The sequence below is a fragment of the Phalaenopsis equestris genome, unplaced genomic scaffold, assembly GCF_001263595.1.
Source record: "Phalaenopsis equestris unplaced genomic scaffold, ASM126359v1 Scaffold000873, whole genome shotgun sequence".
NCBI lineage: Eukaryota > Viridiplantae > Streptophyta > Magnoliopsida > Asparagales > Orchidaceae > Phalaenopsis > Phalaenopsis equestris.
Window position 1 is genome coordinate 1,193,935 of NW_018165313.1, and position 27,317 is coordinate 1,221,251.

Here is a 27,317-nt window from a genome sequence, read left to right on the forward strand (position 1 = left end):
ATCAAACATTACCCGTCAGCCACTGTTGATCAACATCAGCTTTAACTTCTTCTCAAGGAGCTTCTCTTGCCACTGACAATACATGTTTTCAAATGTCGGATTCTAAATACGGTCACGTACTCACATTTAAGACATGATGATAATATTCGGCCTTCATAGCTGCCGACCACAATCGATCATCACTACTTGTCGTTGATGACCTCTTATCATCAGTGCTCTCTATTTGTAAACAACATTGCAGGTCCCGCAATAACTTCTGGCCTCCGTAGTAACCAAACACCATCTACCACTGTCTGCCGCCCACCGTCCAACAACTCAAACCGTCACAGCTTGCCTCCGCTGACCTTTTACTCCAGGGACCACTAATAATGATTGATGTAGCTAGAATACGATGATTGCTTCCAACACCTATATTTTTTTAAGTTGTATAAAGACAAATGTAATGTCTAGCCTAAAAATATAACCTCCTTCTAATAGAAGGGATTGAACCACTGACTATGGCCTCTATCGCTAATTGATGTTATTGCAATCACTTACCACGAACTATATAGCCACCAACTACTATAAATTACAACTACAGTCTGTGTGGACAACTGATGTCGATGTAGCTCCCAATTAAAGTCAATGTGTAAAACCCCTTAACTAGATTAAAGCTGAACCCTTAAACATCAAGATGACTTTTAGTGTAACAGTGGAATTTCATTAGAAACTCTAAAGTTAAGTATGCTCACTGTGGAGCACTCTTAGGACGAGTGACCTATTGGGAAGTTACACCAATGGGGCAAAACAGTGAGGCCCTTAGGCTAAAACAGACAATATCTTGATGGGTGAGGCACAAATGGTATCGGAGCATTACACCAGTTAGAAGATAGGAACTAAATGTCATATAAAGCAAAGTATTACGCCATGGGATCCACCTCTTGAACCCTTGATGGAATAAAGTGTTACGTAGTCGGAGCCACCTCTTGAATATGTACGGCCAACCACTAGAATCTCATATGCTGGTGGACTGCTTATAGAGCACTGATGAAGGTGTCAAAGATTGTGAAACCACTTAAGTATATTGAAGCCAAACTTTTAAACATTAAGGCTTTTTTTGGTGTAATAGTGGAATTTCATTAAAAACGCTAAAGTTAACTATGCCCATCCTCAAGCACTCCTAGGATGGATGGCTGCCTGAAAGTTACATAAATGGAAAAAACTATGAGGCGACTAGGGCAAGGTGATCAACTACTACTATAGATTTCAACTACAATCATTGTGGTCGACCACTGCACTTGCCACCACTGACTATAGTTTTTTTGACAAACTACTATTGTTCAGCTTCCCACTATAACTTTTGTGGTCAATTGTTGTTATTACAACCACTGGTTATAGTCTTTATAGTCAATTATTGACTTTGTAGTAATCAACTATGACATTTTTGACTGAATACACCTATTACAACCAAGAATCATATTTGTTGTTGCCCAATTATAAATATTAAAACTATTATTTTACCTTTATGATTATCAACTTTATAATTCTAATTTCTCTAATGCATGTCAAGCATTTTTGGTTGGGTCAGACACCGTGGTTTTCTCCCTTTTAAAGGTTTTTCTGGCCTAAAAAGATCAACTTCAATATAAACAACAATCTACTTTTATGTATAGTTCTATCATGGTTGAAAAAAGTTTTAAGAGTGGGTGATTAGCTTCAATGTGGTTGAAAAAACTCTTGATGAATGAATTTGAAGTTAGAAAAGCACTTGTTGGTTAAGTGTTATCATGTTAAAGGAGACACATGAGAGTATTTGTTTAGTTTTATATTTAGATAGTTGAAAATATGAATTAGAAATACAAAACAGTTAACCAAAACTTGCATGCTTAATCTTTTGAGTTGAAGACAAGTTTGTCCGTTGATGCATCTAGCAAAATTTGTGCCTCCCGATCCCGATCGGATTCATCCTCCTTAACAAATGATAATGACTCTTTCTACCCCATAATGGTGGTAAATAAAAATCTATCATGTCTTTTTTTTTTTTCTAAGAGAGTCAACCATAAGTTGATATCCACCTATTTTTCTAACATAAAAATATTGGTATCTCCTCATGTTATGTTGTAAACTTGTTGTAGAACTCGCTCCGCCAAACAACTACAAAATTCCAAGGAACTCCCAACACCACCGACACCTGAAATTATCTAAGAACTATACTGCAAAGCCGCTACCCAAACACCTGTGAGCCTTGCTTTAACTGAATGGATTACCAACAGCAAGAATCCCGTTCTTTCTGACTGCTGACCTCTTTCAGGTTGGAAAGAACTGGGCTGCACAACTACCCGAACACCTTGCTGCTTCAAAGAATTCCTGCAAGTTGAATCCCTGCTTGCTCCTCGTAGGTTGTTCTTCCAAGAGAGCTGAATGCCTTCAGTCCAAGAACTTGGACTGTCGAAGATCCTGCAGCCAAGAAAAGCATGTAACGAACTCCTTGTGGTTGTAGCCAGAGAAGCCTACCCGCCCGCTTCCATTTGGACAGCCCCATTTGGACAGCCAAAGAACACCTGCAGGCTGCGGTAAGAAAATGTTGCTACAGTGCTTTTGCCGTAATCCAAGGATTGCCAAATGAAACACCAGCTTCTAAGGAATTCCCTGGACTGATGTATAATGGCTACTGTAGCCAAGAAATGAAAAACACAGCAAGCAATACAAGAGAAAAACAAGGGAAAAACAAATGCAACACAAGAACACAAGAGATTACGTGGTTCGGTCCATAAACCTACATCTACGGAGGGAATCAACTATCAATCCACTAAAGCAAAGAAGAATTACAATGCTTCTTTTTACATTGAGGAATGATCAATCCTCTTGATCTCTCACCCTCAAAACTACCTTGATACAAGATCAAAGACTCCTCCCTCAATTATTGAAGTCTCTCCCTTTCTTCTTCTTCTTAGACTGATTTCCTTCCTCTTCTTAGTCTTCTTGGTCTGATTTCTATCTTCCTTCTTGTAGCCTTTTTCTCCCCTTTACAGGTCTATCTTCTTCCCTTGTAATAGCCTCTCTTAATTTTCTACAAGGCTCCCTCATCTATTTATAGATGAGGCCCCCCCAAGTAAACCATAGAAGCTCACAAGGAAATCACAAGTATCTTATTGCCTTTAATTAATTAATTGAGAGATATATAACAATTCTCCTCATTGACTCTCAATTACGATGCTTTATAATAGAGATTCCCTCCACCTTGCCCAGAGGGGCCCTTAGCCCTTGGTTGAGTCTGCTAAGTCCAGACAGTTCCTGAACTTGGCAATCACAGTTATTCCGATTAGAGAATATTGTCCCTTTTTTCCTTACTCCTTTCACGACGATACGAGAACCTTTAGTTACTCTGATATGGTCATTTCCTTCCTTAAAAGAGTATCCGCTTGTCTCCAACATACCTAAAGAAATCAGATTTCTTTTGAGCTCTGGTACATACCTGACATGTTGCAATATTCTTTCGGCTCCATCGAACATTTTTATTCTGATTGTTTCACTGTCGACCACCCTGCAATTCTGATTGTTCCATTGTCAACCACCCTGCAATCCTTGTTATCTCCAAGTAGTACGGATCCACCATTTGACAGTTGTAGTGTCTCGAACCAGTCCTTATGAGGACACATGTGGAAAGAGCACCCCGAGTCCCCGAAAAGAGCACCCCGAGTCGAGGATCCACTCCTTGTTGGATTCTGATTCGGTGATCACAAATGCTTCAGCTGAATCATAGTCGTCTGAGGATATGCTTGCTTCTCCAGGATCTTTAGGATTTTCTTGATATTTATTCTTCCTGTAAGGACAGTTCCTCTTGAAGTGACATTCCTTGTGACAATGATAACACTTGAAAGATCCTTTTGATGACTGATTTCTGTCCTCCTTTCTTGATCTCGATCTGCTCTGACCGTTTCTTGAATATTTCTTGTCTGATCTTTCTATAACAGTAAGACTGTCTCCGATGATTTATTTGTCCATCTCATGTTTTCTTTGGAGTTTTTTGGCTCTAATCAGCGCTTGAACCTCTTCTATTGAACCTCTTCCACTCTTCCAGAGAAATTGTTACACCCTTCCATAGAGCATCACATCTTTGAAATACTCGTAGCTCTTAGGAATGGATTTCAGCACAGTAGTGTCTTGTCCTCGTCATCCATCTTGACGTCGATGTTTTCAAGATCATCCATGATCTTGTTGAACTCATCGATTTGCTCTGAGATGGACTTTTCTTCATGCATCTTGAACGAGTACATGCGTTGCTTCAAGAAGATCATATTCGCTAAAGATTTCGTCATATAGAGTAGTTCGAGTTTGGCCCAAAGCATTTGAGTCGTTGTCTCCTTTGAAACTTCTCTCAGCACTTTATCGCCAAGACTCAAGATTATCAAACTATGAGCCCTATCTAGAATCCCGTTCTTTTTTTTCTCGGTCATGTCGGACGGCAATGTCACCAGGCCTTGCAAGGCTTCTACAACGTCTTGCTGCACCAGCAAAGCTTTCATCTTCACTCTCCACAGGCCGAAGTCGTTCTTCCCGGTGAATTTCTCGATATCGAACTTGGCGGTTGCCATTATCGTTGATGGAATTCCCACAGACGGTGTCAATTGTTGTAAACTTGTTGTAGAACTCGTCCACCAAACACCTACAAAATTCCAAGGAACTCCCAGCACCACCGACAACTGAAATTATCTAAGAACTATACTGCAAAGCCGCTGTGCAAACACCTGCGGGCCTTGCTTTAACTGAATGGGTTACCAACAGCAAGAATCTCGTTCTTTCTTACTGCTGACCTCTTTCAGGTTGGAAAGAACCGGGCTGCACAACTACCCGAACACCTCGCTGCTTCAAAGAATTCCTGCAGGTCGAATCCCTGCTTGCTCCTCGTAGGTTGTTCTTCTAAGAGATTTGAAGGCCTTCAGTCCAAGAACTTGGAATGTCGAAGATCCTGCAGCCAAGAAAAGCATGTACCGAACTCCTTGTGGTTGTAGCCAGAGAAGCCTACCCGCCTGCTTCGATTTGGACAGCCAAAGAACAACTGCAGGCTGCGGTAAGCCAAGTGTTGCTACAGTGCTTTTGTCGTAAGCCAAGGATTGTCGAATGAAACACCAGCTTCTAAGGAATTCCCTGGACTGCTGTATAATGCCTATTGTAGCCAAGAAATAAAAAAACACAGCAAGCAATACAAGAGAAAAATAGGGGAAAAACAAATGCAACACAAGAAATTATGTGGTTCGGTCCATAGACCTACATCCACGGAGGGAATCAACTATCATCCACTAAAGCAAAGAAGAATTACAAGGCTTCCTTTTACATTGAGGAATGACCAATCATCTTAATCTCTCACCCTCAAAACTACCTCGATACAAGATCAAAGACACCTCCCTCAATTCTTGAAACCTCTCACTTTCTTCTTCTTATTGGATTGATTTCCTTCCTCTTCTTGGTCTGATTTCTATCTTCCTTCTTGTAGCCCCTCTACAAGTCTATCTTCTTCCCTTGTAGTAACCTCTCTTAATTTCCTACAAGCCTCATGAGGCCTCCCAAAGTAGATCATAGAAGCTCACAAGGAAATCACAAGTATGTCATTACCTTTAATTAATCAATTGAGAGTCATACATAACATGTTATATATTCTTAAAAACACTGAAAATAGTTTTTAAATATTTTGAGTTTTTTAAGAAATAATCGTTCTTTCTTTTAACTTACCAAAACTGTTTTGATTCAAATCATTTTACAGAACCATCCATAATGAACAAAAAATAGGAAGCCCATGGTCCAGACAACAACAGCCAAGGAACACATTTTGGGGGCATTTACATACACACAACCCAATTGTTATATATTTACATATCTAACACCTATAACTTACTTTTCACATTTATATCACCCAAATCTTTCATAACACATCAAAAATACCAACATGTAAGGCAGCATGTATAAAAAAAATAAAATTTAGGTGTTAGATATGTAAATACATAGGAATTAAGTTGCACGTATGTAAATCTTCCAAAATTTTCATAGCGCAGAACAAAATCAGAGGTGAACCAGTGAAAAAGCCACTAGAATATGGGTTATCTGAACAAGTTTTTAATGTAGAAGCTTAAAAAAATTTAAAAAAAAAAAAAAGATAACAGGGAGCAGAAAACCAAGGTCCCTCAACAAAAACCCAGTTAGCTGACCCTGGAAATTTGCTCTAGTTTCCATACAATACTCTATATGTAAGATATGTACAGCTTGGAAACTTTACTGGATCAAATAACTCAATTGCTTGTCTTATCATCTCCTTCTAAGTCTACCTCAGCTCCATAAATTTCGGCATTAGTATCATCCCTGCACCGTTTTCTTGTACCCAAAGACTTGACACAGTCCGATGACCCGTTAGTATTATCTCTCGAGCTGCCTTCCACTCGATCATCTTCTTCGTTTCCTTCTGTTTGCTTATCTGCTTCGATCGAATTAGCTTTCGTAGCAACGGCTTGACGGTCCGACATTGCCGAGCAGCCAGACTCTGCACCCTTGGCCAGCACACCGTTCGCAGCTGGCTTCGCTACTGGGCTAACCGAAGATATCTGCGAGAGTATGTCTGGCTTTGCATCAACTCTAACCCATCCATTTCCTGACCAGTCATTAGAAATTCTAACATTTTTCCTTTGACAAGATAGGAAGAAATCTTCACCTAAAATAAGAAAATTATAAAAAAGATGCATCATTTCTCTAGCACAAGGTGGGTTCTGTCAAAATAAGGTACTAAAGAGAAAACATTGAATTGGGAAAGTAGAAAACACCCCAGTTGATGTTTTTAACTAAGAGGGAAAACAAAGGAAGATAAAATAAAAATTAAATCTGGAACTAGAAATTAAAGAAGTGACCAAATCTAATAGAACATGAGGTAATGGAGATCGCCATAGGTGAGTTATGGGGAGATACAGAATAGATCAAGGGTGTATCCAAACCAGTGGATAAGAGGAGAAGGATGTAGATTCATTATTCATTCATCAATATACTTTTTTTACATACCACAAATTAAAACCCTTAATATATACCAAAAATATCTCAAACTACTAAACCAAGATCTAGTGTGTTCTTTTTGCACATTTGACATGAGAAACATGACTAAAATATGCATAAAATTAAATTGATGCGTGGCTAATACATGATAATCAGGATTATCCTACACCTTTCTTTCGCGAGGAACCTACACCACTTCATCTAGCCAAAAGAAATTCTTCTTATAAAAAAAAATCAAAAGACAGCATTTGTGGTGGTTATAAAGAGCACTAGTATCGTGTGCACCGATACCAAAAGTAGGAACATCAGGCAACGGTGAAAAAGGACCTATGGGCTATGGCTCGGGACATCAATATACATAATGAACCAAGTCAATAGTTCGGACAAAAATCCCATGACAATATGGTTGTGATAGGGGTAGTTGTATAAAGTTTACCTATAAGAGTGAGAAAACATGCAATAATATAGAAAAATGAGTATCATCTTGCATAACAATCTCAACAACCAGTGGAAAATCGAAATAACTCCATTGTTTGCCATTCTTTACGAGCACCTAATGACAATATGATGGAAGAGAAAAACAAAAGGGGCATTTACATACATAGGACACAATTCTCATATATTTACATCTCACAAAAATACAAAATTTCCTAAATTTTTACAAGCAGAATATAACTTTTCATACAAAGTTTTACGACATTGTTTTATAAATGTAAATATCAACTTTGTGTTAAATATGTAAATACCTAAGAATTGTGTGGGGTGTACATAAATTTCACAAAATAAAATCAACAAGTAAAACTGCGGGAAACAGTATAAGAAGCAAATCAACAACTTGCATCTTCATCTATGGGAAAATTATTTCATATGGATATGCATGCGGTGTCCGATCTCCACTGTCGATTATCACAATATGTATTTCAGTGGGTTTCACTTTCAACTTTAAAAAAAAAAAAAAATTGATTGCGGTGATCGGCGGTGGAGATCAGACACCGCATGCATCTTTGCATGCGGTGTCCATATGGAATAATTTCTCTCATCTATGAGCCTAGGGAACAACTACATTGATAGAAAACTTCTTAAAAACAGTATTATATCAGAACAAGCTCAACCTGCTCAAATACATCAAAAATGTTCAGTATATCAAACAATCGCATCAAGTACAAGAAAAATAAAAAATCATTAACACTATCTAAAACAAATACATCATTAACGATGGATAGATACCAATACAACAATCCCCTCATAACAAGGCATTTTCTCAATAAATTGATGAATGACTAATTGACAGCTGATCATCATCCTCTATTACAATATACTTATATAAATAACAGCAATTATATTCATATGCATCCTCAATTGACCGTGGAGATATTTTTATATTTTTAGAATAAAAAGATAATTCCATTGTAATTAATCTTTTTATAGATCCATGTAATGAACTTCTATATGGTACTGCAAGATCTTTATGACATATAATAAGCACATTCAAATTGGTATGTGCTTGCTCCATTTATAAGTTAACGGGAAATCCTCTTAAAAACTAAGCACTATCTTCCTCTTGTTGGAGAAATTCTTTGGCATGAAACTATCTAAGTTAATAATAAACCAAACTTTTTTAACTTGAAGTTGGTTTGATCAGAAAGAAACCTAGAAGATAAAAATTGCAAACCACCCGTAAAGAAGATGATTGTCATAGATCACTCGTAGGGATACATGTAATTGGGAAGACAACAACAGAAGTAGGAATGGATGACAAACATGGCTTGTGGATGAACAATGAGTTTGGGGCCATTAGGTTGTTAGTTTCACATGTGGGAGAAGATAAGGAGAGGCGATGAGGGCCCATCAGGGTTATGAAACGAGCGCTGACATACATGTAGCCTAGCCATGGAAGGGTTGTACTCAATCGGTACAAAGGAGAAGATAAAGGCTACAGAGCAATATGAGTGAGCAATTGTTGTGCATATGCGCTAGGGCTGTTTGTGGAGCAATGACATATCCAAATGAAGTGGCAACATGATGTATCAAGGTGGATTGTGGTTCATGCGTTTGTTACGGAATACTAAAACCGGCAAGATACTATGCCATGTGGGCATCAACGATTAAGAAATGGCATCAATCGGAGAAGAACGCAACGAGAGGGCAAGGAGAACATAAATGGAAAGTGGAGGGATGGAAACGGCTCCAGGTGGTGTAGTAGAGGTGATGTTTTGCCATGATTATGTGATTATATATGTCATGAGCAATACAGAACAAGAAGCATATGGTTAAAAAGAAGGGACTAACAGTGAGACCCTATCGGTTGATGGATAGCATAGTGCAAGTAACAGATCGCAAGGGAAAAAGGCATATGTAGGGGTTTGGTGAATCTCATGGATATAGAGGTAGAAAGCAAGCAACAAATGCATAGGAATAGACACAAAAGTGAGCGGGTGATACAAGTAATGTGGTGTGGTCCAGTGGAAGTTGTTTGGCAATTTAAAGTCGTACAAGTGCTTGGTAGATCAAAGCAAAGGGGTACGCTTGACAACATAAGTACTAAATGGTAAGTGAGTGTGCAATGAAATGCAACTGGTGTTAAGTCAGCAGTAAAGGCAAATAATAATATCAATCAAATGTGAAAGAAGCAGTAAGCCATGCGAGACATAGATGACCACCATGATTGATGCAGATTGGCAAAAATGTGCTCAGTGGGGAGAGCAAATAGGGTAAAAATAGAAGTTTGGTCAAAGGTTTGCGAGTGAGAAGTTGTTGCAGAGATGCAAGATGCAGCAAGTGACTGAAGAATTATTCAAATAGAATACTACTTGGAAGAGGTAAGAGGAAGATAATGAGAGGGTGTCCTAGCAGGCAGTCTGGTTAGAGAATACTCGGAGGCATTAAGAAATAGATTCAAAATAATTACATAATAGAAGTATTTTTTTCATGCAGATTTAATGACACTGATTTATGGTTCCTAGATGGTGTGGAAAGCATGTGATCGGTTTGGATAGTAGTATGATAGGTAAAGGAGGCGGGATGAGGCAGCTGAAACCCGGTGCAACTGGCAGCTGGACAGCTCCAGCTGCCGATTGCGGCAAAACAGCAGGTTTCTGCTGTCAAACAGCAAGCAGATGGCAGCAGGTTTGAAGAGAAAGAAAGCCTTTAGATGTCAGAGAGAGATCACCACCTCAATTCAATCAAGTTACAAGCACACCACCTCAGCTTCCACATCACCTAAGCTACCCTTCTATAAAGTGAGTCCTTCATATATACTAAAAATATCATGGACTAGCAAAGCAAGATTTGATGGGTCCTCGTTGCATATTTGACAAAAGAAACATAATTAAAATGTCTAAACAAAATGAATGCATGGCTAAAACAAACAAACAATATTATGACGCATCATTCAACCACAATGATCAATACAAGGCATCTTAGAATGTATAATGTAACATCTTGGGCAAAATGTCCATTGCATTATTAATCATATAGAAGATTCAGCTTTATAATTTAAATTCCATTCATATGACTAAATGAAACACAACAAAGATATGATGGAATAATTCCCTTACTCTCATCTAACATCACAATTATTATTCCGCAAAATAGATGGGAATCAACTTATGGCTGACTCTGTGGAGCATGGATGATCGTGATTGCAGTGAATAATTATATCATATTCCACAAATAAGGCATGAGATTATTAATTACTACCATTATGGGGAAAGATATTATCATTTGTTTAAGGAGGATGAATAAAAATGGAATGTAAAAATTTGGCCAGATGCATCAATGGAAAAACTTTCAACTCAAAAGATTAAGCGCACGAGTAAGGGTTAACCGTTTTGTATTTCTACATCATATTTTCAACTATCTAAATATAAAACTAAACCAAAACTCTCATGTGTCTCCTCACACACGATAGCACCCCCCCTTGAAGAAATGCTTTTCAACTTCATCGAGAATCATGCATCAAAATCCCCACAACCACATTGAACCTAATCACCCGCACTTCAAACCTTTTCAACCATAATAGAAGTAGACATAGGAGTAGAATGTTTTTGATATTGGAAATCAAGAAGATCAACAATCATTATGCTTAGTGCATTAAGATATTGGAACATAAACAATATGGAGATTGTGTGGATCGGTCATCCTAATGCTCAAATCTACAAGATCTATTAATGGAATATGCATTATAATATTAATTATTATGCAAGGATTCCAAAGATTGATCAACATGACGAATAAACCAAGGAGAGTATTCATAATATGAAGACTGCAACCATCAATCAATATAATTATTATAATAATTTTTAGAATAATGAGAATAACCCTTCACAACCAATCTTTTAATATGAGCCATGTAACAAACATCTACACTATTTTAAGCTCTTCTCAATCTACAATTCCCATATTCACAAATAACATATACTTCTCCTATATGTTCAAGATACAGTCCTCTTAAAAATCAAGTAGTATATTTCTCTTATAGCAGAAGTTCTTTGCTATGGGAACCTTCAAGATAACAATAAACCATGAATTACATCTGAAGAAATTGGTATCATAAAAAAAATAGCAACAAAATTATAACAAACGCAGAGAGTTCAAAAGAAAAACATTGCCTTAGATCACCTGCAAGAATGCAAGTGAATTGGGAAAATCAACTTGGCAACAAACATGGGATGCACCAGTGTCACATGAAGTAACAGCAGCATGGACAGAGTGAGATCAAGAAGGCGATGAAGGCTGCAAAGCAATGCAAGTGGCAGCAAATTTGAAGTAGTATTTTTTTTTTCCCGTTAAAAAACAATCATTAACAATAATTGCTAAATCAGAGCTAAAGTTGACATAATGGTATCATATATCAATCACTTTATGTCATAATTATGTTATTCTTAGTTCTTTCTTGAGAAAGTCTCTCATGAACATGTATTGATGTAAACATCCGCTTGAAATGGTGATATTATAACACAAATCATATGCATCACAATTCGAATGGTCCAAATGTGAATGGCTGCTGATTGGAGCACTCCTATAAACTAGGTTCCCACTTGAATGAGGGTTTCTAATACAAGTCTAATATGCAATATAGAATAAAATGAAACCAACAAATGAAACAAAGATACAAATTGTGAAAGATATAAACTATCACTCTATTTAGGGGTGTAAACAAACCGAACACGAACGAACAGAGCTCGTGTTTGTGTTCAGTTCGTTTGAAATTATGTGTGTTCGAAAATGATTGTTCGTGTTTGGTTCGTTTATAAACCGAACGAAAAAAAATTGTTCGTGTTCGTCTCGTTTGCTTATCGAACGAATCGAACACGAACTCTCCGACGAGCCGAACACGAATTGTTCGCGAACAACGAGCTTTTTTGACAGCCCTAAGTCTATTCATTGCCTTTAATTAAAACATGAAAAAAAAGATAAATTTTAATTCAGATAAAAAATTTATTATGAACTTCTACTAAAAATTAAAATTAATTTAAAGATCATAAAGCCACACAAACCAAAATTCCATACAAATAAATAAAACAGATTATAGTGAATCTTACAGAATCCAATCGAACTTTTAACCACTAAAGAAAACTAATTAGGAAGGGAAGAAAAGACGAAAATGTAACATCACTGAAAAGCATCATCATAATTGTACATGGAGAAAGCCTCAACCACAAATTTCAAGAGTCATACTTGATCAAGGAAAGTTAATCTCAAAACAGAAAACTTAGCACGTCCTAAAAATGTTAATTATTCTTCATGCATTTGAATCCTTATTTATAATCTTCATCAAATATCACAAGAAATAAAAATAATAATAAAAATAAAAACTGCGTCAATCCTCCCTCGTTGCAAATGGAGAAATCACAAGAAAAGTGGCCAAACAGAAGAACCGCATAGGAACAAAAATAGCAGAAGAAACAACTAAAATAACACAAGGGCAGCAGAAACAATGAAACCCGAAAGAGTCATTAATATGCAGTAACAAATAAAATTAGCTGCAGGACCAACAAATTAAAAACAAATGGGAAAATTGCAACATTGGGAATAGGATAACATCACAGACAAATAAATACATACTCTTACTCTTACAAGTAAATATTAAAATAAAAATTTTAATTTTAATTTTCAGTTTTCATATTGATCATCATAACACAACATTTTACATGTGCAATTTGCATCGACATTTTCCACTAAATGTAAGAAAAAAAAATTAGAAATTTACAATATACTAAAAGTCTGTCGTTCTTCAAAAATGGACCAATTTGCATTTCATGAATTCCATTAAAGTTGCTTGATAATTTACTCCTATGGGCTTCCTCTCAATCAACCCCACCACAAACACAATGGCCCCATATAACCATATCTAGCATTCGTATTAGAAAGGCACCAACGGGCAAATTAGTCTTTTGTTATTTTATTATTGTTTGGTATAAATAAGTCTTAATAGGTTAAGGTTAGGGCATGATGATTATTGTCTTGAGTATTAGGGTTAGGATTTTGGGAGACCGCCTACCTCTCAAATTGTAGGCGCTAGAGTTAGGGTTTGGGAGAGATTGCCTACCACTCGAATTGTAGATGCTTATCTTTTATGCATCTGAGTTGTGTTGTTTTGTGTTGGTGAAGTAAAGAATTTTATTTGTCCTAATTTTGATGTTGAGATTCTTCTCTGTTCCTATCAAATTAATGTCAAAGCCTTCGTTGTCACGTCTCTGATTGCATCACATGATAGGAATTGCGACAAAGAAATTTCGAGACGTGAATGAACAAAACTTTTGCATGAAGGATTTTCGTGCCGAATCAAGCCTAGCGATCTGGTTCGCTACATAGAGGGATTTTTGTGTCCCTTGTGATCGAGGCGGCTTCCCAAACAAGATTGCAATAAGAGCTAGCTAGGAAATGACGACGGGATTTTAGGTACAAGCGTTTTGTTTACATCATGTTGGGAGTAATGAAGGCTAAGAAAGTAGAAGCTCTGAAAGAGAAATTTGAGGAAGAGATAAGTCAAATCAAATCTAGAATGGAGGAGCATTTCTCGTCGATGAAGGGGCGATTTTTGTCCTTGGAGGGCAGATTTATAGCTTTGGAAGAAATGATGATGAAGATTGTGGAGTTCCACACAAACTGTCACCACCAACAACAGGATCGAGAGAAGGAATTAGAAACGGACTCGAGTGGCAACACTTGGAGGGAATAGTGTGACATCCATACGATTGGACATCCATACGATTGGAACAAGCAGTAGCAGGCGAAATGGGTTGGAGGAAAATTCGGGTGGGAGAAGATCGATTTGAAGTATTCCAGCATGGAACAGAAAATCACATTGGGCGGGACGCTGAAGAGGCTAGATCCAACTGAGTCAGTGTCTTTTGTTGCGGTAGCCTTTCAGGCGAAAGAGGATTCGAGAGCCTATGAGGAAGGACGAGTTGAATATGGGGCGAGCCAAGAGATATCAATATGGGTCGAGGAAAGGAACCCAACCCCTGTTTCATTGGTGGAATGAATATCGGCAGAACAAATTGAGGAGACTCGTGCATAAAGAAGTTGAAAATATTGATCTTTGAAGGATAGGATGCCTATGGTTGAGTTTATCATGTTGAGAGATATTTTGGTGTTAGTGGGTTGATAGAGGAATAAAAATTGGTAGTGGCAACCCTGTGTTTAGAAGGGAAGGCTCTAGCTTGGCATAAATGGAAAGAACAACAAAAGCTAATCAGAACATGAAAAGAATTCAAAAGCACTCGAGAAGGGGGTTTACATGAGCAGTTTTTTGCATTTGTTCAAGAAGAGTCTATCATGGAGTGTAGAGATAAATTTGAGAAGTTATCTGACCATTTAAGAGAAATAACAAAAAAAGTGTTAGAAGACAACTTCATAAAAGGGTTGAAGCTAGAGATTCAAGCATCACTTCGTCTGTTGAGATTTCGAATATTGAGAAAAATTATGGAATTAGCATTGTTGGTTGAAGTTAAAAATTCAATGAAACAGGCTAATAGGAGCAGCACTAGTGGAGAATCATATTGAACCGCTACAACCATGAAGATGCCAAAAGCTCAAACAGTGAAAATCCATATGAAGACTGCATGTCATGGGACAAGAATAATGGACCACAACCGAGAGCAATGCTCAAACGTCTTACAGAGAGAGATTAGGGAGAAGCGAGCAACAAAGTTCTGTTTCGATGTGATGAGAAGTTTTGCCTCAAGACATCGTTGCAAGGTTCATATATTACAGATTTTCGCAGTGACAAGGAGGGCGGGGATGAAAAAACAAAGAAGACTATGGTGGAAGAGTAACACCCTCACAGCGATGGGGTTAACATCAAACCACACTATGAAACTTCGGAGGCAGATCAAAAAACATGGCATAGTTATGTTGATAGATAGTGGTGTCTCCCACAACTTCATCTCTACTCAATTAGTAAACCAATTAGAGCTTGAGATGGTGGATACGAGAAGCTTCAGAGTCATAATAAGGACAGAACAACTGGAAAAGAGGAAGAGAACTTGTAAAGGAGTGATTTGAACACTGTTAGACATTCAGATGATGAAAGATTTTCTTCCCTTGAATTTAGAGAACATTGTTGTGATATTAAGTATGAAATAGTTGTGATTCTTCAAGGAGACGAAAATGAATTGGAATTTTTTTATCACAAAGTTTTCGAAGAGAGACAAGATGGTTGAGCTTTGCGGTGACCCTAATTTGTGCAAGGCCTTAATGTCGGTAAATCCTAAAGATGACTATTATATGAGAGAGGTCACTACCTCAAACAAAGGTTGAGAGGATTTCTAGGACTTACAAGATACTACCGAAATTTTCAAAAGGGCTGCAATTCGATTGTGTGGACGTTGATGAAGGAATTGAATAAACATAACTTTCAATGGGGGAAGTGGCGACCCAGCATTTTGACAAGTTAAAGAAGCCATGACAAGTGTACTAATGTTGGTGCTACATATTTTGAACCAATATTTCTTTGTAGAGACGGATGCTTCAGGATATGGGTTAGACGCAATCCTCATGCAATGCCAACAGCTCATCACTTATTTCAATCAAGTGCTAAGAGCCAAAGCCAGACTCAAGTCCGCTTATGAGTGGGAGTCATACATGATCCAACAACAGTTTCTTCTTTTCCCATCTTGAGAATAAAGTGTCTTATTAGGAGGGAAGTAATGTTAGACGAGCAACTACGAGCAAATTAGTCTTTTGTTATTTAAAAACTATTTGGTATAAATAGGGCTTAATAGGTTACGGTTACGGCATGGCGAGATTGTTGTCCTGCGTATTAGGTTTAGGATTTTGAGAGAGTTCGTCTACCTCTCGAATTGTAGGTGCTAGGGTAAGGGTTTGGGAGATATCACTCTTCATCTCGAATTGTAGGTGTTTATCTTTTATGCATTTGAGTTGGGTTTTTTTGCATTGGTGAAGTAAGGAATTTTGTTTGCCCTAATTTTGTTGTGGAAATTTGTCTCCGTTCCTAACACATTGAAAAGCTACAAAACATAATTCTAAATTATCTCCCCTGCAGAAGTAGCTACTAATAATAAAAGCAGCTCAACTTCCCATAAGAGCATTTTTTAAACTCATGACCAATCCTGTTATACAGTATACACCTAAACACTTTGTAGTGAGAAGGGCCTCCATATTTAGGAAAAAAATTGGGTCACGATATCCTCGACTATTTTCTTTATATGCATTATTTCCCTTCCCTGCTACAATTAAAAGCTACTTGCATTTGTTGGAGATTCCTTCGTGAAGTAAAACATCTCAATACTGTGACTACGGTACAATGCAATAGTCAAAAAATGTTAAGAGATTGTGCCTCATGCTACCATAAAAAAGTTATAGTACACATGCAAATTCCTTTTGGTTGACCAACTCATATTCTACTTAAATTAGTATGTCATACTGATCCGCTTCTTCTTTATGCTTCAGAGAAACCAAAGTTTTTTTGAAATCAAGGAGGAAAAGTTCCCCAACTGTTCTCATCATTGAGAATCCATAAGCTGTCCATTCTCCTTAAACCAAATCTCAGTAGTAAATAGATTCTAACAGCAATGGCATGTCAAAACTAAACAAGATTGCCTTTTTAAGTTTTGACTCACCAATCTTACTATTTGTTAATGTGTTTTTGTACATTTTATCAGCATGGTGTATCTTCTCCAGAAAAGTTTAGAACAATCGAGAAAATCAGTCCTTTTAATGTGTTAAACACTATAATTATTGTTTACAAGGCAATTTTTTATCCAACAAAGAAAATCCTGGAGGAAGTCCAGCGACATGGTCGTTCTGTGTGACATTATACAGTTCATAGTACCAGTGGTGAAAGAGAAGACACCAGAAAAATTAGGGTTGACAGACAAAAAACAATATAGTGACATGTAAAATCCATACCAGGAATGTAAATTTGCATATTATCATCTCCACGGCATTCCATTCCAATAACAACCCCCTCCCACCAGCCATCATTCCACCACGCATCCACCGCTGTCCCAATCTGCAATGCAGCGTTCTCTGGTATAAAATTACACTCGGGAGATGGTCTAATTGTAAAACGGCCTGAAACCCTCATGCCCAATTTGTCAGCAGCAGCAACCTTGAAAGCTGGTACCCATTCCTAGAACAAGAAGATTAACTAGCACTAAGAATGGATAGAAAATGGTTTTAGCAATCATTTTATTTTGTATTGTATACATTAAGCTCAAATGGTTTTAGCAATCATTTTATTTTGTATTGTATACATTAAGCTTGTCATATATCTTTCATTAAACTAAGAATATTTGATTATACCGTACCTCTAAATTCCCGCAATCATCCTCATTCTGCAAATTGTCATATCTAACCTTTAATCTCATTTGAGTTACTCTCAAAACAGTACATTTAAACCAGCAACCTCTAATCCCACTATCTTGGCATAGAAGCTCAATTTTCTCATCTATCCTGAAAGGCGGCTTCCGCAAATTACGCGGTCCAATAAACTTCACCGACAGAGGTCTTCTCATGGTTAGATCACATCTCAAGTTACGACATGCTGGCCAGAGTTTTCTCGCATCATTTGTGCCACTCGACATCTTCATATCCAAATGGTCCTTCAATATCCTCTGATGACTCTTTACGAACGTCATTCTCTTCGATCCAACATGTTTTATATCACAGGCATTACGGAATCGTTGCTCCCCAGAAAAAGAACAGATATCCAAGGAAGAGAGAATGGGCTGATTAAAATATCCACCCAGAGTAGTTAAATCAAAGAATTTGAACTTCTTTTTGTTATATTGCCTGAAGCATAAACGAAGACCACATGAAGAAGAGTATGGAGATGTTGCCAAAAACTTCTCATAATGTTCAGGAGTTAAAATAGTAGCAACATCATCAACACACTCAGCACTTATGACCTGAGAATAAGGAGTTATAAAGACTTCATTGGGGTGTGGAGCTGGTGGTGGTATTGTACAATCAAATTCTTGGTCTTGGTGAAACCAGCGAACTTTCACTTTCTTTTGTCCTTTCTTATCTTCATACATATCTTCTAAATAAGCAAGATAGAGAGTTTCTTCCTCCGACATAACAAGAACAAAAGAATGGGCCTGCGTGATGAACGAAACACTTTATTTATGGAGCATTTCAAAGGGCCAATGTGTAAATAAGTCAATGCTTACAAAAATGGTGGTTCCATTGCGATAAAAAGCTTGGTAATGCTTGAGTTGTTTGCCACATATCCAGGAAATTCCAGACCAGGAGATCTCTGAGTGTTGGCCTTTCAAGCTCCTGCCAAGATCCTGGAATGATAACAGGAGCATAATTATGTTTATTCATATAAAATCCAAAAAAAAAAAAAAAAAACAGCAATCAATTACCATATGCTTATGCAAGAAGCCTCCTGAATCATTAACTCCATTACTTGAGATGTTAGCGCCTATAGGGTTTGCTGAACAATTTTTCAGTGCTCCTGCAGTAAAAATAAGTAAGATTCTGAGAAATCCCTTCTCGAGGGAAACATAAGTGATGAAATTACAATAATAGAACGGGCTCAGAATGGGAGAAGTTTAAATATGTGGCCATGAAAATATTAAGAGAAAATATCACCAATAAATGTCAACTACTGGAGAAGTGCTGAGGTCAAGAAGGTGAAAAATAAGACAAAACAGCTCGTAGATTTCCACAAACCACCTTTTTTCAGATTCCCATGCTCAAACTTTAAAGTAACTTTATTTTCAGAGAAATGAAACCTTGGAAAAGTTCCTTGTTTGTCATGAGAATCATTTACGTTGCACAAATCCAGGAGTTGGAATGTAGTAAAAGCCATTTATAGCAAAGTTATGATTGTCATTAATAAGAAAGTTGAGATGAATATGTGACAACATTAGAAAGGGTAATTTGAAAAATCATTATCTTGAACGAAAGGTATGATGACATTGAATGTCGTGGAAAAACAGATTAAGTGGTTTGGACATGAACAAGGATAATATATAAAAATGCACCAATCTAACATAACAGAAAAAAAAAATTCAAGGAATTAAAAAATAAAAGCAATAGACCTGAGATAAAATGCATAGAAGTTGTTCAAAATATTTATACAGCATCACTTATAGTAATGAATATTAAATAAAAATTCATACTGTGACTCAAATACTTGGGAACTTGAAACAATCCTGTTGTTGATGATGATGAAGATGAAGGAATTGTGGTTGTCATAGCACACGAAGTGACATGAGGTTTAAAAGTTAAAAAGATGCTTCATTAAACTAAATAAATATTTCATAAGGCTCGAAATATTCAGCTAATTATATTAAATTGCTTATAACAGGTACCCAGATCAATTAAAAAGCAATAATCAAATAAGATATACCTATATATATATATATATAATCTACAATAACATAAATGAGCTACTAAAACAAGCATGAAGCATCAACCAGAAACCAAGTTCTGCATAAATATTAATTCCACAAAATCACAAAACACTAGAAAATTTCAATAAGAATGAATAGACTTCACAGAACAACATTCTTTTACAAAACATATACAAACACAGTAAACAACTAACCTTCAAGAGAATGAGGTCCCAAGCTACAAGCCTACATGAAGTTTAGCATATCAAAGACAATAGCTTCAATTTTTCCAACATAAGGTAGATCAATCAAGACTTCTGACGCCAATCTAAGGCTGAAAATAGTATGTGCGCATACAATCAATGCCGGTGAAAAGTAAAAAGAGAAGAAGAAAATGGTGTAAGCATGGAGAAAATATTGCATTGAAATACCCTAGGTGCGGATGGTGGTATTCTTGTGGTATTACGGTTCAACATCATCACTAATACCACCAAAATACTACCGTATGTGCTATTCTGATGTTATTTTGGTGATATTATGGTGTTATTGTGCTACAATACCACTGTAATACTAACAATCCGCACCCATCTCATTCACAGGCAATATTTTCTCTCAAACAAGTTGGCATCGAAAGCAAGTGTCCGCCTATTTTTAAAGTCGCGCCACTCCTAGTGCAAACCACAGTCGAATCAATATTCCAAACATACTGAGAAAAAGAAGATCATCAAGATCGCAATATGAACATCAAAAAGCAAATTAAAATCATCAGAAGCCGCATAAAGAATTGAAGAACAATCTGAAAGCTGCTCATATGTACGAGTGAGCCAACAAACAAAGCAGCAGATGAAATCTAACGCAGGCAGACGAAAAGGAAAGAGAGAGCAAGTACTGGAGTGGTTATGCGACTTGATCTTCCCCGGAAGAAACGAACTAAGCCAATCTACGACCTCTCTTCTCGATCTCCACTTGAGGCATGAAACCCCGGACTTCTCCGGGCAATATGACTGGTGGAACTCCTCGGAGACCACATAGAGCATGTGTCTCAAGCTCCTCTCGGTGCCGATGACGGCGAGATGGGATTTCCCGTTAGAGTCCTCAAGGTAGTAGTGGACGATGCGGTTTCCGCGCTCCTGAGAGATGATATTCTCTCTCCATTCCACAAAATCAGAAAGCACCGCAGTCGCCGCCATCTCAGCTGTGGAGTGAGTGGCGACAAAGGATCACAGCGGAACTGAGAACATCAGAGGAAAAGGAGGGAGGATTTCCAGCGGAAAAGCTTTGGATTCTGCGATAATCTCTTCATGGGTTTAGGAGGGATCGGCGGGCAGCAGGAAGAAGATGATGAGAAGAGAAGAGAACGCATGCGATGGCGAGACAATAAGTAAGAAAAGACAGTCTTCGCCTTCAACGCTGGAAGCTGCTGCGACGGCGGCAAAGGTGCCGGCGGAGGAGGAGGAGCAGGCGGAGGTGAAGCACTTCTCTCCCTGTTTCCCTTCCCACACTTTTTCTCCACTCCTGCTTCCCGGTTTCTTTCTACCTAGCCGCTCCCAGGACCGCTGTGTCACACTGCTCTCTGCTCTCTCTCTCTCTCTCTCTCTCTGTGGATAGGTTAAAATGGCTATGAAGGGGGGTGGGTGCGACGGGGACAGGGAGACACTCTTCTCACAGAGCTCTAGTGCTCTCCAATCAAGATCACAATTTGCGGTGTAATTTACCCATCCCATTCATTTGTTTTCCTTTAAATGCCTAGCTTGATTTTTTTAAAGTTAATATTGTGTTTTTAGGAATGAAATACTATATTTAATAGATATTGGCATTTGGGATTTATCTCATCAAAATTTTATCATCATGTGTCTTGCAATTATTAGATATAGTTTATGATAAATTTCGTATGAATTTTGAATGTCTTTAGGTTTGGATGAGATTTTTTAAGTTCCTTTCTGTTTTGCCTCCTTTTTTTAGTTTTCTTCCTTGATGTTGTTTGGTGTACTAGTTTTGCTCGTGGGCTTTACCCCTTGGCCTCTCATTGGCATGTACTCATTTTCTTATTTGCCCTCTTCTTCTTCTCGCTTTGGTCTCCTTTAACTAAAATGATTAATTTCATCCAGAATACTTAGTTATATCAATTTTTACCTTTTTTGCTTGTCATGCGCAGAAGATAAAGTTTCTTTTTCATAGCAAGTGATTGAGGAGGTCCTAAGCAATGGAATCTTGCTTTGGTAGGCTATTGCAAGGAAAACATCCATTGTATGGTAATCTTCTACTGTCCATTAACATTGTTTGGAAGCTCAGAGGTGTTGTTGGTCTTATATCACTCATGGAAAATTTTCTTTTGAGATTTATTGTGTGGAGGAGTTTAAAATGATTTTGATGGGAGGGCCCTAAGTTATAAATGGAAGACCATTCCTATTTAAAAAGTTGGCTTATAATATTAAGCCAATCAATGAAGATTTCAAATAAACACAAAAAGAAGTACTTTTTTTGTTGTTGTTTTTAAAGTGATATCCCTAAATTTTGTTAGAATCTCTTTGTGTAGTTGTTTTTAAAGTGATATCCCTAAAATTGCTAGCAAAATAGAAGTACTTTTTGTTGTTAGTCCTCCTTGAACGAAGAGTCAACAGCTCTCCTTTGCCATAATCAAAGTTCATTAATAATAACATCATCCTTTATTCTATCGCCCTGAATAATGTTAAGACACCATTCTCCCAGTTATTTATGAATGGATTTCTATGCTTAATAAATTTTGATCCATTTCTACTCATGACCACTGTAATGGCCCCAAATCTTCTCATTACAAACATATTATCACACTTCTTACTCTTTGACAAAGGGGTAAAAATATGAACAAAAATGCTCAGAGATCCTAAAGATGTAAGAGCAAACTTCCTCTTCTTGACCTTCCAACTACTTGACTTAACCCAAACTCTTCTACTACACATGAGCACAATGTATTAGCTAAATTTTCTTCTAAAAATATTGAATCCATTGTTGAGGCTGGTGAGATCGTTCCCAATATGCTTAATGATTTTATTACTTTAGACTTATGAGTCTGATGGGAGAGATGCCCTCATTTAAAGTTGGACAAGGAACCACTTAGCGTCTTTCTACATATCCTCCTATAAATATTATTCCCTCTGTAAATACCTCATCGAGCTGAGTTATTTCAGATCCCTCCTCCCTCTCTTCTACTTCCAATGACAATAAAAACATATAAGGGGGAAATCCCCGCAGCTTGCCTTCAATATGTTATACCCTAACATTACTGCCTAGAATGTTCTTGGTTTCAATAATGATGCCTATATTATTAATCGTGGAAGCCTCTTAAAAGAAAATAAATTTGATCTTATTTGTTTTTTAGAAATCAAGCTTTTATTTCTGACATTCTTTCTCTCAATAATTTTATATTTTTTTTCCAATGAGAATAGCATTGAAAACCTTCAATGTTTATGCTAATTGATGAATTTGGATAAAATGGAACCTTTTTATTCTAGTTTTTTTTTTTTCCTATAGATATTACATTTCAATATATTCATGGTCATTCCTAATATTTCTCTTTTGTTAATTTCTTTGTTATTATTTTTTTATCTTGGTGATAATGCTTACTAGGAAGGAATTATATGAGTATATTATACCTATACTTGTTAATAATAACAACCCTTGACTCCTCACGGTAGTTTAATTGTTTCATAGACTTGAGAAAAAGTTTGGTGGATCACCTCCATTCTTATCAAACTCTGTAATTTCAATAAATATATTATCTCTTATAGTATTCTCAAACTTCAAAACACTAGTTATTTTTGCGATTGATATAATAATTAGTTAAAGAACCTGATTAATTTTTTGTTTGATAGAGCATTGTGTGATTCTATTTGGTTCAATACTTTTCCTCACTCTATTTTTAAGGTTATGAATCTTTCTTCCTTCAAGCACTTTCCAATTTATATATTTTCGTGCAATCCCAATAAATTGAATCACATATATATGCTTAAGAGCTACTTGAGTCACTGTCATAATTTTGTTATATTGTTATTGTTGATTAGAACTATCTTAATCGGGGTGATCCACTATTTTCCCTATGTAATATACTTGAAAGTATTAAATATAAGCTTAAAGGCTGGCATTGAAACTCCTCCGACACCATTTCTAACTAAATATATTACGAATTTTAAAACATGCAAGAAAGTGTTAGGCAACAACTCGAAAGTACTCATCTTTGCAATGATACATTACTTCAGGATTTTTGTAATCAAATTGAATTATTAAATGCTATTTCATGTGATTATAAATGGCTTAAACAAATGAAAAAAAAAAATTCTAACTAAATGTGATTATGTTATTAAATTTCTCTATCAAAAGACGAAAAGCATGAATACTAATAACTTTAGTAGAGAGAATTTGGTGAATAATAGTTGTATTTATTATCAAGAGGATATTGTTGATGAGAGTATCTCCTTTTATTCAATTATGCTTAATAGCCAAGCTTATGAAGTCAATAGTTATGCATATTTTTTTCCTATCAATAATTGTGTTTCAAATTTTCATTATGTTCTCTTTTGTGAGCTTTTACTAATCATTATATAAAGCAAGTTTTACGTTTGATTGCATCTAATAAGGCACCTAGTCTAGATCATTTTACTTCCATTTATTTTTGAATGCTTGTCGTGTCACTTTGCTAACTTGTATCAATAAAATAAAATATTTATTTGGCATAGCCAAACTTCCTAATAAGATTAAATATTCAAAAATTGCCATTATTTCCAAGAAATTGTGTGTTAAGCCTCTTAATAACAGTAAAACTATATATTTTTATAATATTATTTACAAATTTATATTTAAAATCTTAGTTGAAAACTTTTTTATTTTTCTAGATATCATTCATTCTGCTCAAACAACCTTCATAAAAAAGTGTGATATAGCTGATAGTATCATTGCGGCTAATGAACTTCTTTATGGATTTAATTTCATAATAAATGAAGAATTTTATTCTAAAATCTATTAAGTGGATGACTTTGATAAAGCGAATAGACTTTTTATATATGATAGAATGCATCAATTGGGATTTCTCTTTATTGAATTCGTTCAAGTCAAGTTTGTTTGACTAATTTTAATTTCTCTGTTTTTATTAGCAGTGAAGTTAAAAAATATTTTCTTTCTTCTTTTGGTTTATGTTGAGAATGTTTTTTTATCACTTTGTCTATTCGTCATTATTGCCATCATATTTAAACTTGTGGGATAATGTTCTTAGAACTTCTACTAGATTTTAAGAGAGTGAGAATTATGAGCTTCTCATTCATGTTGATGCTTTTTAAATTTTGGCAATAACAATATCATATATTTTCAACATTTGTCTTGCATTCTCTAAGTTTTTAGTCTTGCATCAAATCCTCATGTTAATGCTTCTAAATCTATCATTTATTTTTAAATTATGATATTTATACACACACACACCAAAAATGTATATGTACAAATTTAGAGTTAACCAAACGGTCAGAGAATTGAGGACATATGAAGGATCCTCTAATTAAAAACAAAAGGCCTTACATGTCCAACCGAGCATTAGCCTGCCGAGCCAAAAGTTTTTAAGGCCCAAAATCAACCAAGCTACAAAAGACAAAAATGGCTAATTCCAGAACCTCTCAGAAGACATAGACATCCATACCGTTGCTGTGAAGAAAATGACCAGAAGAAAGTCTAAATCCAAGGCCTCAACCATACTAATGCAACCAGAAGCTCCAGCAAATGGCAACAAGAGTCAGTAATCGATCAATGGCAGACAAACCATCCCGATCAAGACTTGAACGATTGCCCTAAACAACAAACGATTGAAGCCATTTTAGCCAACCTATTTGATGGCTACTGAACAATAGGCTTAGATATGCAAAAAGTTTATAATACATTGTTTGTCCCCCTTCAAAGCAGGGAATATGTAATTTTACATATTATCATCTCATCTCTTATTAACAGGAGGATCAAATCATGTATTATGAGCTTTTTCTTTCTTTCAAGGGTTACCCCCTCTTTGTTACCCAAATCTTCAATGAGATGAAATTGGTCAGAAGAATTTGGGAATACCATAGTTTGCCATAAAGAGGCAAGTATTTGTGCACTCTCCCTCTCTTTTTCTTTCTATATATATATCTCTCTCTCCTTTCTCCTTGGTTCCTATGCTTTATTTCTTGGGCGTGTATCATAGGCAAATTCAGATTCAACAATACCAATTATAATATTTGTGGTTTTATTTTTAAATATATGTCTTGGGATTACTTGTGTGTAAGAAGTTACATTTATTATTGGTTTCATTCTATTAGGCTTAAAGTGTCATAGAAAGAAAATTTTTTACATGATTAATAGTTTCTTTATCATAATGTTGTAGAGAATAAAATGAATATCATGGCTTGGAGTAATGCTACTCTGTCGAAGTATAATGGTTGTTTTGGAATTCCAACTTTATATTTCATTTATCTAATGTGTAAATCTAAGTTAATTTTGAAGCATTACAATGCTAATTAGTATTTATATAAATGGACTGCACTAAATATGACACTATTTCATTTATAACTGGGTATGATATATTTATTTTTTGGAATTATCTCATTATAGTGGTTGTCATAATAAGTAGCTTTTTATCCTTTTTATGTGCCTCATAATAGTAATATCTTTTCCTATTATGACCCCTGACTCAAAGATTATTCTCTATATAAGATGTTTGGCATTCCTTTTGTTTAATTTTCCAAAACATGCTTATCTTTGTGAAATATTCTTCAATGAAAATTTGTTTTTTTTAGAATCATTTTACGACTACTAATTATTATAACCCGACTATTTGTAATGTTTCTATTATTGGTGATTTTATTGCATGCCTTTGTAAGGATTCAAACTTCTACTTACATAAAGTTGCAGAACATTTTGTGTATGAGAATTCTCCTAAATGTGAATGGAGTTGGCTTGTTTGGTTTAAATGTTACTCTATTAAGTTGGCATTACATACTGAAAAATTATCTAAAGTGGTTTGACAATACGTGATGGGCTTAATAGTAGAGGTATTATGGTTAATATCAATTGTGTTCTTTGTTTGGAGGGGTTAGAATATCAAGCAATCTTTATAACTCTAATAAATAGCAACCATGTAATCTATAGATTGTACCCCGGTCTTCTCATGCTGACATGACAATATGAAAAAAATCTCCATGAGCTTCTTAGGATGCTTGGTGTCAACCCATAGAAACCATAATTTTTTTTAATGACGGACAAGCATTCAAACAATGATTTTCATAGTGTGCAAGTAGACCATGATATAAAAAATAGTAAGCATTTCTTATTTAATAATGTTATCGAGCAATTTTGGTACTTGCCTAGACTAATTGTATCAAATGTTAACTGTTGATTTATTTTCTCATAAAAAAAAAAAATCTCTTTGACTTGTTGCTAAGTCACAACTTCTTATGTGCTTTTATTTTTATTTTGTTAGCAATGTCTCATTCCATGCATCTA

The 27,317-nt window shown here is 36.1% G+C and overlaps 1 protein-coding gene across 1 annotated transcript; it reads right to left on the reverse strand.

Moving 5' to 3' along the window:
• Window positions 1–6,038: 6,038 nt before the first annotated feature.
• On the reverse strand, window positions 6,039–21,524 carry LOC110032017. Its single transcript, XM_020735516.1, has 6 exons — window positions 20,716–21,524; window positions 18,852–18,943; window positions 18,654–18,773; window positions 17,790–18,581; window positions 17,389–17,611; window positions 6,039–6,679 (listed from the first exon to the last, which is right to left on the reverse strand). The coding sequence occupies exons 1-6, from the start codon at window positions 21,014–21,016 to the stop codon at window positions 6,264–6,266; spliced, it is 1,944 nt and encodes a 647-aa protein (XP_020591175.1). The 5' UTR covers window positions 21,017–21,524; the 3' UTR covers window positions 6,039–6,263.
• Window positions 21,525–27,317: the final 5,793 nt, after the last annotated feature.

Coding starts and splice junctions, on each gene's coding strand:
- LOC110032017 (XM_020735516.1), bottom strand. CDS start 21,016: ATGGCGGCGACTGCGGTGCTTTCTGATTTTGTGGAATGGAGAGAGAAT. Junction 18,774..18,851: donor GCTTCTTGCATAAGCATATG/GTAATTGATTGC, acceptor TTATCATTCCAG/GATCTTGGCAGGAGCTTGAA. Junction 17,612..17,789: donor ATGATTGCGGGAATTTAGAG/GTACGGTATAAT, acceptor TTCTTGTTCTAG/GAATGGGTACCAGCTTTCAA.